The sequence below is a fragment of the Ornithorhynchus anatinus genome, chromosome 6, assembly GCF_004115215.2.
Source record: "Ornithorhynchus anatinus isolate Pmale09 chromosome 6, mOrnAna1.pri.v4, whole genome shotgun sequence".
Classification (NCBI taxonomy): Eukaryota; Metazoa; Chordata; class Mammalia; order Monotremata; family Ornithorhynchidae; genus Ornithorhynchus; species Ornithorhynchus anatinus.
Window position 1 is genome coordinate 677,471 of NC_041733.1, and position 18,151 is coordinate 695,621.

The 18,151-nt window shown below is 59.7% G+C and overlaps 1 protein-coding gene across 1 annotated transcript in view; it reads right to left on the reverse strand.

The window, feature by feature from the left end:
* Positions 1 to 18,151, reverse strand: part of LOC100091680 (fibronectin type-III domain-containing protein 3A-like) — a 37,857-nt gene that overhangs the window by 5,476 nt on the left and 14,230 nt on the right. Inside the window, exons 5-18 of the mRNA XM_029067582.2 lie at positions 17,411 to 17,672; positions 16,640 to 16,918; positions 12,798 to 12,853; positions 9,132 to 9,289; positions 6,418 to 6,477; positions 5,877 to 6,015; positions 5,430 to 5,483; positions 3,210 to 3,331; positions 2,954 to 3,128; positions 2,686 to 2,772; positions 1,801 to 1,939; positions 1,152 to 1,220; positions 772 to 890; positions 344 to 449 (exon numbers count right to left, since the gene is read on the reverse strand). Coding sequence (XP_028923415.1) covers positions 344 to 449; positions 772 to 890; positions 1,152 to 1,220; positions 1,801 to 1,939; positions 2,686 to 2,772; positions 2,954 to 3,128; positions 3,210 to 3,331; positions 5,430 to 5,483; positions 5,877 to 6,015; positions 6,418 to 6,477; positions 9,132 to 9,289; positions 12,798 to 12,853; positions 16,640 to 16,918; positions 17,411 to 17,672 — 1,825 coding nt within the window. The remainder of the gene's footprint in view (positions 1 to 343; positions 450 to 771; positions 891 to 1,151; positions 1,221 to 1,800; positions 1,940 to 2,685; positions 2,773 to 2,953; positions 3,129 to 3,209; positions 3,332 to 5,429; positions 5,484 to 5,876; positions 6,016 to 6,417; positions 6,478 to 9,131; positions 9,290 to 12,797; positions 12,854 to 16,639; positions 16,919 to 17,410; positions 17,673 to 18,151) is intronic.

Here is an 18,151-nt window from a genome sequence, read left to right on the forward strand (position 1 = left end):
CTCCGCCGCGGCCGCTGGGTGCGGCCGGCCGAGCGGGCTCCCGGAGCCACGCGGCTGCGACCCCGCGCCCAGGTGCTTCGGGGGAGGACGGCCCGGGGCCGGAGCCCAGGTCCCCTGAGGCCAACGGAAGCCGGCCCGCGGAAAACAGCCCCTCGCCGGGTGGGCCGGACCCCCTCGGACGCGGGCCGGCTGGCCCCAGCGAGACCCCGGGTGGCCAACGTGCTACACCGGTCCTCCACGATACCCAACTTGCACGGGGAGAGGAGGGCACGGAGTCGCTTCTGAGCCCGGCCCCGGGGCTCCGAGGAACGGGCCAGGGAACGGGAGCGGGCGCTGGGCTTACCCCACAGCAGGCCGATCTCTCTGGCCTTCGCTCGGCCCGCCGGGCCGGGAGGCCGGCAGGGCCCCGGGGGGACGGCGGGCGTCTGCACGGACGACGTGTCCGAGACCTGGCGGAAGAGGCCGCGCGTCAGCTCGGGGCCCGGGTCGGGGGAGCCCGCCGGCCCGTCCTTCCGGGGACGGGGACCGTGGGTGGTCCCCGCACGAGCGGCTCGAGGGAGCGAGGGACCGCTCGGGGTCGCGGCGGGGGAAAACGGCCACGTCCTCTCTCCTCGCCCTGGGGTCCCACCACGCGGGAGCGACGGCCGCGTACCGTCCCCCGACCTGGGGGACCGGCTACTCTGGACAGCCACGGTAGGGGAGCCCGGAGGCGGTTAGCGTCTGGCTAAGAGCGAGCCCGGGGTCTCAGGCCCCCTCCTCCCACGCTCTCACCTGGCTCGGGCCGGCGACATTCACGCAGGAGACCCTCAGCCGGTACCACGTGCCGGGTCTGAGACGGTCACACACGTGTTCTCTGCAAGGGCCGCTGTACGCCGTGTCCCAGGTGCTTCCTGGGAGTGAGGGGCGGGGGGAGACGGAAATGGGAAGCCCAGTCTGTTCCTTCGAGCGGCGGGCCGGGGCCTCGTCACAGAACACGTGCTCCCTCCCCAAGCGTCTTATCCCGGCGCCACCGGCGCTCCGGCAACGCGCCCCAAGTAGCGAAGACACCCAGTTCGCCGTTTTCAGAGACGCGAGCCACCGGTGGGGCTGTCCAAATAAGTTACGTCCCCTCACCCCCTGCTCCAGAGAAGAGGAAACATCGGAGTCCTCACCTGTCAAACTCTCCGAAATTTCGAGAACATATTTGGAAATTTCCGCTCCCCCGTCATCCCTGGGTGGGTCTGGAAAGAGAGTTGCAATCCAAATTATTTTCTAAATCCTGAAGGGGAAAAAAAAAAAATCACCCTTCTGACTATTTACCGGCTACCGATTACCTGCCCGATATTTCGAGAAAGGGTTTTCCTTCAAAGCGGCACGGCCTAACTTTCTGAGATTCAGAGGACCCGGTTCTAATCCCAGCTCTGACAATTGCTTACGGTGTGACCTCGGACAAGTCACTTGACTCCTCTCTGCCTCAGTTTCCGCAACTGTAAAGCGAGGATAAATAGCTGTTCTCCCTCTTCTTAAGACTGTGAGCTCCAGGTGGGGCAGGGACCGTGTCCAATCCGATTAAGCTGTATCTACCCCCAGGACTTACCCAGCACTTAGAACACACAGTAAGCTCTTAAATCCAACGACAACAACAACTACGATAACAATACTTAATAATAAAATGCCAGCACGGAGGTGGGCGAGCTACAATACCACACAAAACACAAGCCACCAGCAGTCCTCTGGTCAGGGGCCCGCCGAGGCGGGTGCGGGGGGCAGACGGGACGGGACACGCTGACCTGGGGCTCGAGAGCCCGTGGCACCACCTACCCCAGGTGACCTTGACGCTGTGCGCGTGGATCTTTCCCCTGACCGTCGGCCGGGCCGGGGGTCCCGGCCGCTCAGGGCACGTGGTACACTCGGTGACCTCGCTGGGGCCGCTTTTCCCTTCGTTGTTGTGGGCAAAGACCTGCCGGGGCAGCGGGGGGGGAAGGGGAAGATGGAGGGAGGGAGGGAGGGAGGGAGGGATACGGGGAGGCAAAACCATTCAGTTTGCGCTCATCTTGATTCTGGTGCGAGAAGCCAACAGAGCCCAGCAGCACCCTCGGCCAACACCCTACCGTGTGCTGAGCACCGATGCAGTCAGCAGATAGGCCCCCCTGCTCTCAAGGAGATCGCAGACTACTTGCTCCGTGCGGAGCGCTGTACCGAGAGCTTGGGACAGCACAAAAAAGGTAGGAGATTCCAAGGAAAAGCAGAGAGGCCCCTGGGTTAATTCTTCAAAACGGAAGTGCTCTGGGAGGCCAGGAGTCGGCTGGCACTCCGGTGGCAGCTGGGGAGCCAAGGGAGAGGCCAGGTGGCCGGGGAGCCACGGCTGCAGCCCCAGGTAGGCGCCGCCCTTCTGGCTCCGCCCCTTGCTTGCTGGGTGACCCTGGGCAAGTCACTTCATTTCACGGTGCCTCAGCTCCCTCATCCGCAGAACGGGGGTTCGATCCCTGTTCTCCCTCTATTTAGACCGGACCCACCGGTCTCGTACCTACTCCAATAGCTCAGTTCGGTGCTTGGCACGTAGTAAAGGCGCTCGATGACTAGCACAGCTATTATTCCCGAGACAGGGGTTGGAAAGAAACTACTCACTGCATCCCTTCCTTATGGTGACCCTCACCCACGGAGACAAGGCCCGGACCTCCAAACCAATCCTTGACGGACTCTCACCCTAAGCCTGTACAAGGTGCACCTCCGGAGGTTCTTTAGAGTGCACGACAGCTCCTCTCCATTGTGCCTGGGCTGGAAACCATAACCCTGCGAGAGGAAACACACACTCTCGGGGGGCCGATCTGGGCACGGCCCCCGTCACGCCCGCCAGCTCTTACTTAGGACGGCTGGGCCGTCAGGGACCAGGACGGGGTCTGCCCCCCCCCCCCACGCGATTCTCGGGGTTCGGAAGCGAGGGGGTCCACGCCACGGCCCCGCCGCCACTCACGGTGCCCTCCTCCTCCACGTCCAGCGTGTAGCTGAGCGCCTCGTCCGCCGTGACGGCCCCGGGGCGGCTCCACTCCAGCGACAGATACGTGGTGCCGGCTCGCACCACGCGAGGGGCCGCAGGGGGCGGGGGGACGCTCCCCGCCGTGTAGTAGAGCGCCGTCTCGCCAAACCCACTGGAAAAGGGAGCGCGGTCAGGGGGAGGCGGCCCCGGGGCGGTGCTGCCGGGCGGGGAGGGGCGCGGAAGGACAACGTACCTCTGTCCGAAGTCATTCTTAGCAGCGAGTCGAAACGAGTACTTGGTCGAAGGAGTGAGTCGGCTTAGTTTGTGTTGTTTGAGGTGGCCAAAATAGCATTCCTTGAAGGTTCCGGGCACCCCCTGAAACACAGGTGCGCACGCACGCACTAGCAAGTTAGAACACGCTCTGCGGTGACGACGGATTGAAGCGCGAATGCACGATGCGGAAATCTGTTAGCTTGCTTCTTGCGCTCGGTGCAGCGTCTGGCACTTGGGGAGTGCTCAAACGCCGTCGCCTCTCCACCCCCGGCCAACGGGTACTTCTAACGAAGTCATAAAAGAGCAAGGAAGGCCCGATGAGGGCACCCTGGAGAAATACCAGGCCGCCACCGAATACCCGTCGGCAACCACGGAAGCAAACGAGGAGAAGACGAGCATAAAGAATGGAGAAGCTGGATTCCAAAACACAGGAAGCTGGCGGGCTTCCCTACCCATTCATCAGGTGGCATTTACTGCGCAATTCGTCTGTGGGCGGGCACCGTACTGAGCACTTCCACTGTTCCAACGAGGTCGAAAATCAGATGTGATCCTACACGCCGGGACCAGACCCCCCCCCCCCCCCCGCAGGCCCAAGTCACGCCGCCCTCCCCCTCCCGCTCTTCGCCCGACTCCACATCAGGGGCAGGGTTTGGCCCCATCTTCCTCGGGAAGCTGAGCTGGCAATCCATCCCCTGCTCTGTCCTCTCTTCCTAGTGAAAATGACGCTCTCGTCGCCATCCCCTTCCACGGGTCTGGAAAATGCTTAGAGGCAGGGCCTTGCCGGGGCGGTGTCCTGCATCTTTGATTTGCCATCCTCGCCCGCTCTGCCCCGGATTCATTCTCATAACATTGCCCGTGGAGCTGGGCCGCAGGGAACTCCGTTCCAATCCTGGAAAGGGACAGCGATCCGGCGCCATCGCGATCAACTGGGAATTGGGGGAGCTCCACGCTCGGGCCCTTTGCCCAGGTCTTCCATTAAACATGTAGAAAAGCAACAATCTGGGGATCGGAGCCGCACCGGCAGAGCCCGAACCAACCGCCTGTTAGGCCTCCTGGGTCAACCGGCTCAGGACTCTTGTCTCCGAAAGGAGCGCCGACTCTTGGAAGAACCACGTGCTGGTTGTCCCCATGAACACCGGTCCTCACGGTTGGGGACAGATGACCCAATATCCCTCATCCTCCGCTCCAGTGACCCAGCTCGGACTACACGACTACTCCGGCTCCCCGCACGGACCGGGTCCTCGCCGGTGACTCGGCACAGCCCAGCCAACACCCCGACTGCCCGCACATGGTGACGGGGTGGAAGAACACCAGTCGGGAAGCCGGAGGACCCGGGTTCCAGTCCGAGCTTCGCCACCGGCCTGGGTGACCTTGGGCGAGTCGCAATCTCCTTGTTCCTCGGTTTGCTTTTCTGCAAAAATGGGGATACAGCTACCAGTCTTTTTACCTACCTCACAGGGTTGTCGTGGGGGCGAGTGTGAGATAAGTACCGGGAGAGCACTTTGAGAATAAAAGCTCTATACGAAAACCAAGGTGTGATTATTACGAGCTTCCCATGGGACAGAGTTAGGTCGACACCGAGTCACCACCGTCACCGCTACAGGAATGAAGCCTCCCCTCCAGAGAGGGTCTCCGGGGCCGAGCACGGGTGAACGCCGGCCACGTCAGTCCTGAAGCTGTGAGTCTGGAAGTTGGTGACTTCTGGACTCGGAGCTGAGCCGCTCAGAAACCCATGCTGGGTTAAACCTTAAATCTGGCTGACAAATACAGCCTTGTTTTATCTGAAAGAGCCTTAAGTTCAGCCAGCTCTTTCGGACGTCACTGGGCAGGGATCGTCTCCATCCGTTGCCGAACTGTACATTCCAAGTGCTTAGTACAGTGCTCTGCACATAGTAAGCGCTCAATACATACTACTGAATTGAACGAATGAATGAATGACCGGGGGGGGGGGGGAGGGGGGAAGGCAGGCGACTCTCGGCGATCTTTCATAACGCGTTCCCTCACTTCCTATCTCTTCTCTGGCCAGGACACACGGCGTAAAACGGCATGATGAGCCAACCACGAAGACTTCTCTGGACACGGTTTCTCAGGGGGCGCTTGACAGCAGCACCCGGACCACCCCGCAGCTCGCCACGGTCCTCGGCCACTTAGACGCTGACGGGGAAAGGCCGAGCAACAACCCTCCCCGAAAAGAACCTACCTCATCCCACTCCAGAAGAAAGTTGGTCACTTTGGAACCGTTGTCGTTGGGGGTCTGGGGGACAGATAAAAGGAATAAATCAAGTGAGCGTTTCGGCTTCTTTCACTCAATAGACTTTAAAACGACTGCAGGGGATTGGAGGCACAATCCCATCCGATGTTTCCCCCTAAAGATGGTGTTCCGTTTCGGTTGGTTTCTGGCACTGTGCTTTTAAAGGCCGTAAACTCCGTTTGCTCTGCCTTCCGGGCTCAGATCTTTTCCCAAATAACATTTCACGTTGGCTAGATCTGGCCAGGGCGATCATTTACTGAGGAGAAAAACTCTGCTTCCAGCCCAGGCCTGCCAGAGGGGACGGAGAGCGCGGGAGACGCGAGGAGACAGAGAGGGAGGGCAGTCGGGCAGGCAGGGAGGCGGGCCGTGGGGAGTGGCAGGTTGACCGTTACTCACTTTCCACTGTAAACTGAGGCTGTTTTTGGTCCGGCTGACGAGGCGGGGAGGGGCGGGTGGGTCTGGCTCACAACTCTCAGTGGTAAAGCTGACCAGCTCAGAAGCAGACTCCTTCACGGAGCTGCACGTAGCTGAAACCCTGCAACGCGGAAAGATTGCTGCCCGTTTCCCAAGGGCTCCACGACAGCCTCAGGCGTACAACCGGGGCCCAAGCACCGCGGGAAGCTATGACCCTGCCCGCCTGGCGCAAGAGGTGCCCGGGGCAAGGCACAGGCCCGCAGGCCCCAGCTCAATCTCAACTCCCCTGCTAGGCCCAAGTTAAAGAAGCCGCTGATAGGACAGGAGGCTCGCCACCGCCGTGGGTTCTGGGAGGCTGGAGGCTCGTGGCTGCCGGGGATTCTGAGAGGTTGGAGGCTCGTCGCTTGCCTTAGGGGAGAAGCCCCGGGCCCGGGGGCAATGAGTGACAGTTCCCGAAACGGCTCTTTAACATCCGTTGGGCTGTACCAAGCTGTACGCACCGCCCCGGAGTTTGGGCACCCACCTTACATGATAGTCCGTTGCGGGCCGGAGATCGGGTAGGGTAACCGTTACTTCTTCTCCGCTGTGAAGATTAAGATTAATACATCTTTCTCAGTCCTCACTGAACTTTACACAGACTAAGGAAAGCCACCAGAAGAACAACATAAATGCTCTCGCCCGGTTCACCGATCCACCCAGCCAGGGACTCCGCCTCCGAGAGGGGCGCCGAAACACCCGGAAGACCTGGGTCGGTCGCCCTCCCGGACACCCTTCCTTATGGTTAGGGACGGACCACCCGACATCTCCGATTCTCCCCTCGGTGACCCAGCCAGGACCATTCGACACCGCTGACCCCCTCTGCTCCATCCCTGACTCTCCTCCGGTGACCCAACCTAGACCAACCAATACCCCTGACTATTTCTTATTAGCTGCGCTTGTCATGCTGTGTGTCTGCTCATTCTGTTGTATTGCACTTTCCCAAGTGCTTGGTACAGTGCTCTGCACACAGTAAGTGCTCAATAGATACCGCGGATCGATACCTAACCTCTTCACCCAATGGAAATTTAGCCTAGAACACGTGCCCGTACGAAAAGGTTTTCTAAATAGACAGAAACCTTTATTGGTATCCACGGCTCCATTATGCACACACTCTACCTACACTGTAAGTTTGCTGTGGAAAGGGAGCATGTCTACCAACTCTGTTACAGTATATTCTCCCAAGGGCTTAGTACAGTGCTCTGCACGCAGTAAGCCCTCAATAAATACGAGTGATTTTAATGAATCCCTAATTGTTGCCTTTTTATTGCTTAAACTTCCAGTGGTTGCCCAGCCACGTCCACATTAAACAGAAACTCCTTACCCCTGACTTTAAAGCATTCAATCCGCTCTCCCTCCCCCTCCTACCTTCCCTTGCTGATTTCCTACTACGACCCAGTCCGTACAATTCGCTTCTCTAAGGCCAACCTACTCACCGTACCTCGATCTTGTCCATCTCGCTGCCGACTCACTGCCCGTGTTCCACCTCTAGCCCGGAACCTCCTCCCTCCCTCTTCATGTCCGACAAGACCACTGCTCGCCCCATCCGCAAAACCCTCCTAAATCCGCATCTCCTCCGAGAAGGACTTCCCCAAATAAGCCCTCATCTCCCCTACTCCCTCTGCTTTCTGCATCGCCTACGGCTGTACCCTTTTAGCACTTGATATTCACCTCACCCTCTGCCCCACACAATTTGTGTTCATATCTGTAATTTATGTGATTGTCTCCCCCTCGAGATCGAAAGCTCCTTGTCGTCTTGTACCCTGGCGCTCGGTACAGTGCTCTGCACACGGTAAGCACTCCAATACCATTGACTGATTAACGAGGGTAAAAATGTCCCATCCTACACCACTAGACTACTCTCCCAAGTGGTCGGTATAGCACTTCGCACATCCGGCACTCAGTAAATGCCACGGACTGATTTCAAACGAAGAGGACTGCAACGGCAACCTGACTGTAAGCTTCCAGAACATATAATTTCACCCACGCTTCCGAGGATCTGTGCAAGTGGGAGCCGGAGTGATGGAGCTGGGCCCCACTGGTTCTCCTCTAACTGCCTCAAGTGCTCAGTACAGTGCTCTGGGCAAAGTAAGTGCTCGATAAATACGAGTGACTGATCGACTGTGCCCACAGGCTCCACCCTGGGATCGGTGAGGTCCAGAACATGAAGCCCAGCTGCCCTATAGGGTTATATGCCCCTAGTCCAGGCAAGCGACTTATCTTACACACCCTGTTAGTTAGGGGCACCATCCCTTAAAAAATGCCCTTCCTCTCCATCCTCCCACCTACAGGATAGTGTCTGTCTTGCCCGCTACACTTTAACCTTAAGGGCAGGCATCGTGTCTACTAACTTCATCGAACTTTTTCAAGTGCTCACTACAGTGCTCACTTCAGTGAGCGCTGCACCCACTGCACCATAACCTTCTCCAGGGCAGGTATTGCCTCTGCTCACTCTATTGGACTGTTCTAAATGCTAAATTCAGCGCTCTACCCCCAGGAGGTAGCTCAATAAATACCACTGATGGACTGACTGATTGAAAGAGGAGGCAGATGGCTGGGGCGCTGGCTGCCTCCTCTCGGGTACCGGAACAGAGTGGGGAAGACTGGGGGTGGTGGGAAGGGGTGGGGGCTGGGGGCTGACAGAGAAGTTCAAGATGCTCGCGGGGCCTCTATCAATAAGTGAGGAACCCTGATCCGAAACTCACACTTGGGAAAACCAAACCATGCCGACGTTTCTCGGGGAACGCCGAGGACACACGGGTGCGTATGTGTGAGCAGATATATACATCTGCAGGCACGGCCCACGTCCGTGCTTCGTCTAGTCGCTGCTCTGCCTTACAGACTGCACATGTCCACGGTGAAAAGTTTACATTCCAGCTGCCGAGGTGCTCCACGACCAAATCAAGGCCTTTAGTGACCACTAGAGAAAGGGGCTTTCCAAGTCCGCCTGCTGGATGTCTGAGCCAACTTAATCCCAACTGCCCGCCACAGACACACCTTCCTGCTTTCTAATGACACCAAAAGCTCTCGAGCTGATGGGGTCCCGACGCTGTGCCCACCCCACTGATGCCTCCCGGTTCCCCGGACCTCCCGCCCAGCGTGAAGCGCCCGGTCCGTCTCAGAACGGTGGCTCCGACCCCTCGGAAACCCCGGCCGGTGCGTCCCCGAGGGCCCTCGGTAGAGTCGAGAAGAGAGACTCACACGTAAACCGATTTGAATTTGCCGTTCTTCCCGCTGACGGACAGCGCCACTTCGAATGTGAGGGCTCCTGGGAGGCGTCCGGCGGGGCCATCTCCGCTGGGCGCCCTCACCGTGGGGACCCACGACAGGACGGCTGACCGGGCCCGAAGGGACGAGACCTGGTGGAGACAACACACGCGCTGAGCCTCCCAATGCCTCGGGCAGAACCGGGCCTTGTGCCACCGCCCTGACACGACACGGTGCCATTGGGATTGAGGGGAGGCCGGAGGAGGACCCTGGGATGGAGGGTCAGAAGAACTGGGCGGTCCTGAGGAGCCCGGGCCAGAGTGGAAGGTCAGCTGATCTGGGCAGCCGGGACGTGGGAGCGGCCCCGAAAAGCCATAACAACAACAACAACAATTGTGGTATTTGTTAAGCGCTACTATATGCCAGGCACTGTACTAAGTGCTGGGGTAAAGACAAAAAAAAAAACCGGGTCAGACACAGTCATTCATTCGATCGTATTTATTGAGCGCTTACTGTGCGCAGTGCACTGTAATAAGGATTTACAGTCTTAATCCCCGCTTTACAGATGCGGTAACTGAGGCACAAGAAGCGTAAAGACTTGCCCATGGTCACGCAGAAGACAAGTAATAATAATAATAATAATGTTGGTATTTGTTAAGCGCTTACTATGTGCCGAGCACTGTTCTAAGCGCTGGGGTAGACACAGGGGAATCAGGTCGTCCCACGTGGGGCTCACAGTCTTAATCCCCATTTTACAGATGAGGGAACTGAGGCACCGAGAAGTTAAGTGACTTGCCCAAAGTCACACAGCTGGCAAATGGCAGAGCCGGGGTTCGAACCCGTGACCTCTGACTCCAAAGCCCGTGCTCTTTCCAGTGAGCCACGCTGCTTCGCAGAGAACCACGCTGCTTCTCAGTGAGCCACGCTGGAGCAGGGTTAGAACTCGGGTCCTTCTGACTCTCAAGCCCGGGCTCTCTCCATTAGGCCTCGCTGCTTCTCTTGTTCGGTTTTAACCCGGCTCCCTCTCTGCTCCGGAAGCAACCCCTCGGCCCCTCGTCTCTCACGTGGGGCCCGGCTGCGGGAAGCGACTCATCAGAGGGAAAAAGAAACAGGGCTTGGGAGACCCGTACCCCTACCCGTCAGGAGGCTGTCACAAATAACAGAAACCACGGTGGGGTTTATTCAGCATCCACCGGGTGGGAAACACTGTGCTCAGCACCAGGGTAGATACAGGATAACGGGATCGGACACAGTCCCGTGCAGGAGGAGAGTGCGGTCCAGAGAGGTTCGGTGACTTGCCCAAGGCCACACGGCGGGCCTGGGACTCAAACGTGGGGCCACTGGGCCCGACTTCCTCCATCACAGTGGCCCTCCTCAGCCTGAGGCTTCTCTCGAGGGCGTGCTCCCGTTTCGGGCACAATTCCTCGGTCCAGGAGCCGGTCCCCAGGGCTAGCCGGCGCGGGGGTATACAGAAACCGAAACAAACGGCAGGATTCTTCTTGGAGAGCTGCCAGCATTTACTGCCGTCGGCATTTCCGCTTTCTCCTCCCGGCCGAGTCGTCCGGAGGCCGGGTTCCCGCCTTTCCCACCCCTCTACGGGGAAGTGAGCGCAAGGGGAGGCGCGGGGAGCGTCTCGGTCTCAAGGCTCCCCGCCAAACCCCCCGAGGACGACTCTGGGGTGCTCCTGAGGGGGGCTCGGCCACCGGGGTGGCCGGTGGGAGCCCGGGCCCGAGACCCCGCCGACCCCGCAACCAATAGGGCGAGGGTGCACAAGGGCTTTGCGGTGCCCAGGCACGTTTTGGGTGGGGAAGGGGCCCACCTGTGTGGGGATGGGGACATAAGGGGAGTGTAAAGGGAGGTAGAGGGGAAACCAGCTGAAGCACAGGCCGAGGAGCCAGAAGGTGATGGGTTCGAATCCCAGCTCCACCACTTGTCTGCTGTGTGACCTCGGGCAAGCCACTTGACTTCTCTGTGCCTCAGTTATCTCATCTGTAAAAAACCGAGCCCAGTAGGTGCTCAATATATACCACTAACTGACTGAGGGAATGTGAGGGAGATGTTTCGGTGGGCCATGCCGGTGGGGGGCGGGAACACTGAGCGGTGGCTACTTGCTCCCAGCAACACTTTACTGGAGCACCCCAACACCCCCTCCGCAAAGGGAGGGCCCGGGCGCCCTGCTGGGTAGGTGCGATCGAGGTGGGATCGGGAGGATAGGTGAGGGTCTCCGAGGGCTGGGGGCAGTGGCGCCATGTGGCCGACACAGCCCACGCAGGGAGCTGAGGGGCGAAAAGCAGACCTCCTCAGAAGGCGGTGTCACCTAGTGGGGAGAGCCTGGGTCGGGGACTCAGGAGACCAGGTTCTACTCCCGCCTCCGTCCCGGCCCGTTGTGAGGCCACGGCCAAATCCCCTTCTCTCCCTGGCCCCTCGTCTTCCCATCCGTACAATGGGGTAAGAGCACGTCTCTCCCTTGGAGGCCGGGAGCCGGGGCGGGACGGGCGCTGTATCTGACGTGATTATCCGGCGCCCACCCGAGCGTTTAGCCCAGTGCCTGGCATCTAGCCCGTACTTAAATACCCTTGCTAGAGAATAAAGAGAGCTAATGTCTCAGCACAGGCAATCTAGCTTTGTTACGGACCCACAAGGGACACTTACTTTTACGCTAACAGTTCTGGGCTCGTACCTCCAGGCAATGTAACTGTGAAGGAAGCAATTTTATAAGCTTGGGGGGGGGGGGGGCGGGGGTGAGCGGGGGCGTGGGGGAGAGAAGCCATGAGACAATAAAAAATGAAGACCTAGCGCAGCTGGGGTAACAAAGAAAAATACTCAGGAGCCAAGAGAAACGAGCACGAGCCCAAACGGAGAGAAGAATTACTAATGCTCATTTATGGACCCGGAGCTCTGAGATTTTTAATCTAATTTTACAATGCTCATCAATTCCAATTTGCATTCCAGGCCGCTGCTAACTACACTCCAACATAATTACTAGATAGCACTGACGGGGGCAACGTAACAGACGACGGCCAAGCGCTCTGCAAAACAGAAGGCCTACGACAGCAGAGGCAGCGGGTCCCGGTGGAAAAAGAGCCCGAGCCCGGGGAGTCAGAGGGCCTGGGTTCTAATCCCAGCTCCACCCTCTGCCCGCTGGGTGACCTTGGACAAGTCGCTGCGCTCCTCTGGGCTTTGGTTTTTTTCAACTGTAAAATTCCACGCCCGTTCTCCTTCCCCGCTGGACCGTGGAGCCTCATGTGGGACGGGGACTGGGCTCCATCTGCATATACTATTACCTAGCCCACAATGAATACAGTGCTTGGAACACAGAAATCGCTTAACAGACACCGCAATTATTTCAAAATTAAAGCCCTGGGGCGGAGGAGAAAGAGGTTCGGCGTTAGTCAGTCTTACTCGGTTGGCAGAGCAGACACAGACACAGCTGATCTCTGACCTCCATCGACAGAGGACGACCCAGGGGGCACCCACCTCTAGGCGCGCCGGTGGAGAGGCGGGAGGGGGGATGGGGAAGGCGAGCCAAAAATCGAGAGCTCATTTTAAAAGCGAAATCCGATCCCAAATTCGAGTTCTTCCGGCAGACGGGTTTCAGGGCGGAAGAAGAGAGCATGCAACCGGAGGACGGGGGGCTTTAAATACCACCGAGCTACTTACCAGAGGTTTACTGATGCTTAGGAGGTCTGGCGACTTTTGCACGTCTACGTCAAACTCTAGGAAAGATTGAGAAGGGAAGACGTTACAGGAAGCGATAGGGGATCGGGGCCGACGGCTCTGCCCAGCCGCAAGGCCACAATACTGGGCCCGGCTCCCGTGGGGGTGGAGTCAGCTCCAGTGGGAGGGCGACTTCCAGGAACAGTTCAGCCTGAAAGATACCCTGGGAGAAACCGGAGGTCATCCGGAGCGCCCACGGCTGGTCTGCCCACCAGCATCTAGCCGCTTCCCCGAATCACTTCTTCTGTGCCTCCAACCTCCCCCGGAAACCGAGGCGGCTGAGCTTGGCCCGGTCCAGGGGGTCCCGCCGGCCTTGAGGACGGAGCTACGGTGTCGGCCGCCGGGAGGGTAGATCGAGCCTGACGAGGGGGCCGCACGGGTCCCGTCGCGGCCGAACGCCAAACCGGCCGCCCAGCCCCGGCCCCTGGGGCCCCTCCCAACCCTCGACCTACCCCAGATCCAATCGGCCCCATCGTAAGAAGCCACACAGATAAGCTCGTTTTGGATACGGAACGTGTCTTCTGACTCTGTCGTACTGTACTCTTTCCAGGCACTCGGTTGCAGTGGTCTGCACACGGGTGCTCGACCCATAAGAATGCTCTCTGCTCTTCACTGGCTTTCGGAAAGCCGGCACGGGCAGGGCCTGAGGCCCGGGTTCCAACCTCAGGCCCGTCCCCGGCCTACGGGGTCTCGGGCAGGTCACTCGACCTCTCTGGGCCTCCATTTCCCAACCGTGAGTGAGGAGAAGATCCCGGCTCTCCGCCCCCGACCTTAGCCTGCGCCCCCGGTGAGGGGCAGAGGGACGGTGCTGACTGCATTAGGATTTCCCGGGCACAGACTTGGGACGGTGCACTGAACTTCTCATCTCACTGACCCTCAGCTCAGAACGTACGCCTTACAGCTGCCTCCGGCGGGGCCGGGTGGGGTGAGCCGAGGCAGCTGTCCCATCCCATCGCCAAGGGAGAATACGCATTCGGTCAGGAAGTGTTTACTCCGTTCCGAGAACGGAAGGACTCATTCTCCGCCAAAACGCAAACTTATTCGTTTGCCGTCCTCGCTGTCGAAACGGTCACCCCGGAGCCCGTGACGTTACGACTCCCGAGTGGGCGAAGGCCCAGCCAACGGCCCCCTTCTACGTGGATACTGGCAACACAAACCGACTCCGGAAGGTCACGGGATGTCCACCCTCGCTCCGCGACTCTGGCCCGCTCGCTAGCCTTGTCTGACAGCCGATATCCCAGCTGGACCCAGGGTCTCGGCCAGAGACGGAACCCGCAGGGAGCCGATCGGCACCGTAGCCGGCTGGGGTCACGTGGCCGCCCGCTCGACTGTAAGCTGACCCGGGGGACCCAATCTCAGACCTGTTGGGAGTAAGCCTGCCTCCGGAAACTGGGGCACCTGTGTTTCAGTCACAGATCTCACTCCCGGGGTAGGTTTCTGATCCTGACGGGGGAACTGCCCAGGGAGTTACAAGAGGTGGGCAAGCCCACCGGGAATCCTGACCAAAAGCTGGCGGACTTGGGCAGTGAGAACTGCAGCCACCGCCTGCCGGGTCACGGTGCTGCAGCCCAGGGACGACACGGGGGCCATCGGTAGGCACGACAAGTCCGACATCTTCATGTGCCGTTCCTCTACGCCCTCCCGCCCCCATCTTGTTCATTCATTCGTTCATTCAATAGTATTTATTGAGCGCTTACTACGTGCAGAGCACCGCACTGAGCGCTTGGAATGAACAAGTCGGCAACAGATAGAGACGGTCCCAGCCGTTGGTCGGGCTTACGGTCTAATCGGGGGAGACGGACGGACGAGAACGATGGCGATAAACAGAGTCGAGGGGAAGGACGTCTCGTAAAAACGATGGCGACTAAACAGAATCGAGGCGATGGACATTTCATTAACAGAATAAATAGGGTGATGAAAATATATACGGTCGAGCGGACGAGTACGGTGCCGAGGGGATGGGAAGGGAGAGGGGGAGGAGCGGAGGGAGATTTGGGGAGAAGAGGGTTAAGCTACGGAGAGGCGAAGGGGGGGCGGGAGAGGGAGTAGAGGGAGAAGGGGAGCTCGGTCTGGGAAGGCCTCTTGGAGGAGGTGAGTTTTTAAGTAGAGTGCACCCTGGACCCCACCGGGAACACAAAGGGGAGGGAACCAGAGCAAGGGTGGCACAGTGACAGCCACCCTGGGCTACAATCCACTTCTCTACACAGGGCTTCTCCCGAGGCCTCGGCACTGATACCGGTCCTCTGTTGGAGGGGAAGCCCCCACGCCCTCCATCCAAAGTGCCTGGCACCTAGTAACCCCTTAACAAATAACATCATTATATCGAGAATGGACGGTGGGGCAGAGACGTCGGGGATGAGTGGCTGTGAGGGAGCATCCACGCCGAGAGAACGGCTACATCTTGGGTGCGGTTTCAGGTGAGAAATGACAGGAGTCTGGCAACATGTCCCCAGGTGCTCTGCATTACACGGATGAGTCTGGGACCGCTGCAAATGACTTCTCGGCATTGGTGTCCGGTGCAGAGTCGGGTGGCGGCGGCGGCGGGGGGGGGGTCTCGGCCGCTCTTTCAGCTCCCCCCGATGGCACCTGTCCTCATCCCTCCACGCCCCAAACCCGGCTACTGCGTCCACCCTGATGACCGACGTTTCCCCGCCCGCCGACCGCACGGCCCACCCCGCCTCCCGCTTCCTCGAACGATCCCCTGCCCCGTGGCCAAAAGAGCTGGTGAAGGAGCGGGAAGGAGAGGGGAGGACAGGTAAGGGAGGGAAAAATAAGAGGAGAGGGGACACAAAACGCAGGATGGAACGGGAAGAGACAAAGAAGCAGGGCAACGACCGAAGGGGCGGGCGGGATATCAACGGTTAGAAATACAGAGCCGGACAGACGCGATCCCCCAGAGCAAAGCAGAATCACTTCTTAAGACTGAAGGGACACAGATGGGAGCAGGCGCCTCAGCCAGATGGAAGAGCGCTCCAGCAGACTGGTTTCCTGAGGAGAGGAGGTGGAAGTTGCACCTTTGCCAGTGGGATAATGAGAGACGCACCTCAGGCCGTCCAGAACGGCGGCGGGCAACAGGTCACGCTGGACAGTGCCACGTCACTGATCGAACCACAGAGCCTCGGCAGGTGTGAGCAGAGACTCAGATGTCAACAATAAACATGCTGAGCCCGTTGGGGGAGAAACGCAAGGGTCTACACCTCAAGCTGGCCGGGGAACCCAGGGAGAGCGCTCGAGAAAGAGCGGGTCTGTGTCTCCGTAAAAGGTTCGGCAGGCTCAATCGGCGATGGCTTTGAATGGGGGGAAGGACCGGGCAAATCTCCTGAGATGAGTCACCTCCACCTACCGCCCGATCCGAAGGCTCCCCTCTGCCCTCACCCACCAGGAAAAGTCTGGTGCTGTCTATCGTGAGGGTCTCCTGTCACAGCCTAAGCTCAAGGGGGTTAGACCGTAAGCCCGTCAAACGGCAGGGACCGTCTCTATCTGTTGCCGACTTGTTCATTCCAAGTGCTTAGTACAGCGCTCTGCACACAGTAAGCGCTCAATAAATACTATCGAATGAATGAATGAAAAGGGGGTGGGCACGGGGCACCGGAAGAGAGAGAGAGGCTCCCGATGGCAAGTGGTAGACGCGGGCGGGGCGGCGGCGCCGCGGAGGCTCAGATCTAGAGCCGGTCTTCCCGGGCTGGCTGACTACCGTGCCACGGTCCAGGCTCAGGTTCGGTCTCTACCTCCGACGGACGGGAGACCCCCGCGGCCCCACCTGCCCGCAAAGCCCGAAGCCTCACCTGCGACGCCCACCTCCGCGGGTGGGCCGCCCCTCGTCCTGGCCGCCGGCTTGTGCTTGGCTGGCACCCCCGCGGTGGGCGGGTCCTTCCCGCAGCCGTTCTGAGCGTTCGCCGCGCAGGGGCCGGGGCCCTTGTGCGGGGAGGATGGCGGGCTGTTCACTTGGCTTCCGCTGGGCCCGCCGGCCTGCCGTTCTTTCAGTCTTTTCTTCAGATGCTCTTGCATCTTAACAGTTCTTTCGTCTCTCTGAATAAAGTTTGTCCTTCCGTGGCCCCGGGACTCTACAACAAACCAACGCGAGAGCGGGTGAGCCGCGAACGGCCAACCGATCCCACAGATCACGATCGGAGCCGAAGCGTTTGGGAACCCAAGTTCCACTCTGGTTTCAACATCCACACTTTGCAAAGGCGGCGGTCCGTCTCCCCCAGCGGCTGGAAGATTCCCATGGAGAGGAGTGTCGGTGAATCCCGGAAAGGTCTCCCGATCGGGCAGCGAGACTGGGACCTGAAGGTCCGAGGGCGGTGGGCGTGTCCAACGGGCCTTTCGGGCGGACCAGCCCGCCTGCTCTCCGGCAGCCGCAGATCTGGCCAGCCCGGGGGGGCTCTGGGCCAGGTCGGCGGAGGGGCTAGGACGGACTGGACCGTCTGGCCCACCCCAAAAGGTCTCGACCTCCAGCCACCCTGGGAATGCCCACCGGCTGACCCCTTGCTTTCCCTTCTGCCCCAGGGCTCTCACGCCACCCCTCCCTCCGGGGAAGTTCAGCGCCCCTTTACCTTGCTCTTGGTAAACATGGGATGGGGGCGGCGGCGGGGGCGGCGGGTGCTGGTGGAGAAACTGGGGCGGGAGCTCTCCCGCTCCTGGAACCGGGGGGTACACAGGGTGAGGCGGGTGAGGAAGCAGGGCGGGGTGGGGGTGCATGTAGTGCGGCACGTGCGGGGGCGGAGGGGGAGGAGGCGGTGGGGGGTGCAGCGAAGGGTGGAAGTCAGCCGAATGGGGCAAGACGACCACTTTCCGGACTCCGTTTTCTTCCACCACCTGTGTCGGAAAAAGAAACAGACACCACTTAGAGTGGGCCCGCCGTCCTTCCTTTTCCGTGCCCGCTCGGGGTTTACGCCCAAGATCGTGGTCAGGCTCGACAGACAGGAAACCACCCCCCCCAGGCCCAGTGCGGGCACGTCGGCAGCCCAAGAGAGCCCTGAACTCTGAACCGCAGAGGGAGCCCGGGAGCCAGAGGAGCTACTGGTTCAGAGCAAAAGGCAAAAGCCGTGCAAACTGGGAACTGGGAAAGAGTGGAACGGAGCGGACCGGGGCAGGGACGTCAGCAGAGGGGAGGACACGGCATATTCCAGAACGAGAGCAGTGCTGCCAGACCAATGCAGACATCTGGCTCCCAAGTTGGCCGTGATTGTTTCCCCGGCCCGGGAGCCCCAGGGGAAAGGACCAAAGCTCCTCCCTTAGATCTCTTCAAATGTCTCGGAGTGAAAACAGCTTAGGACATTCAGCCCTCCCGGAAC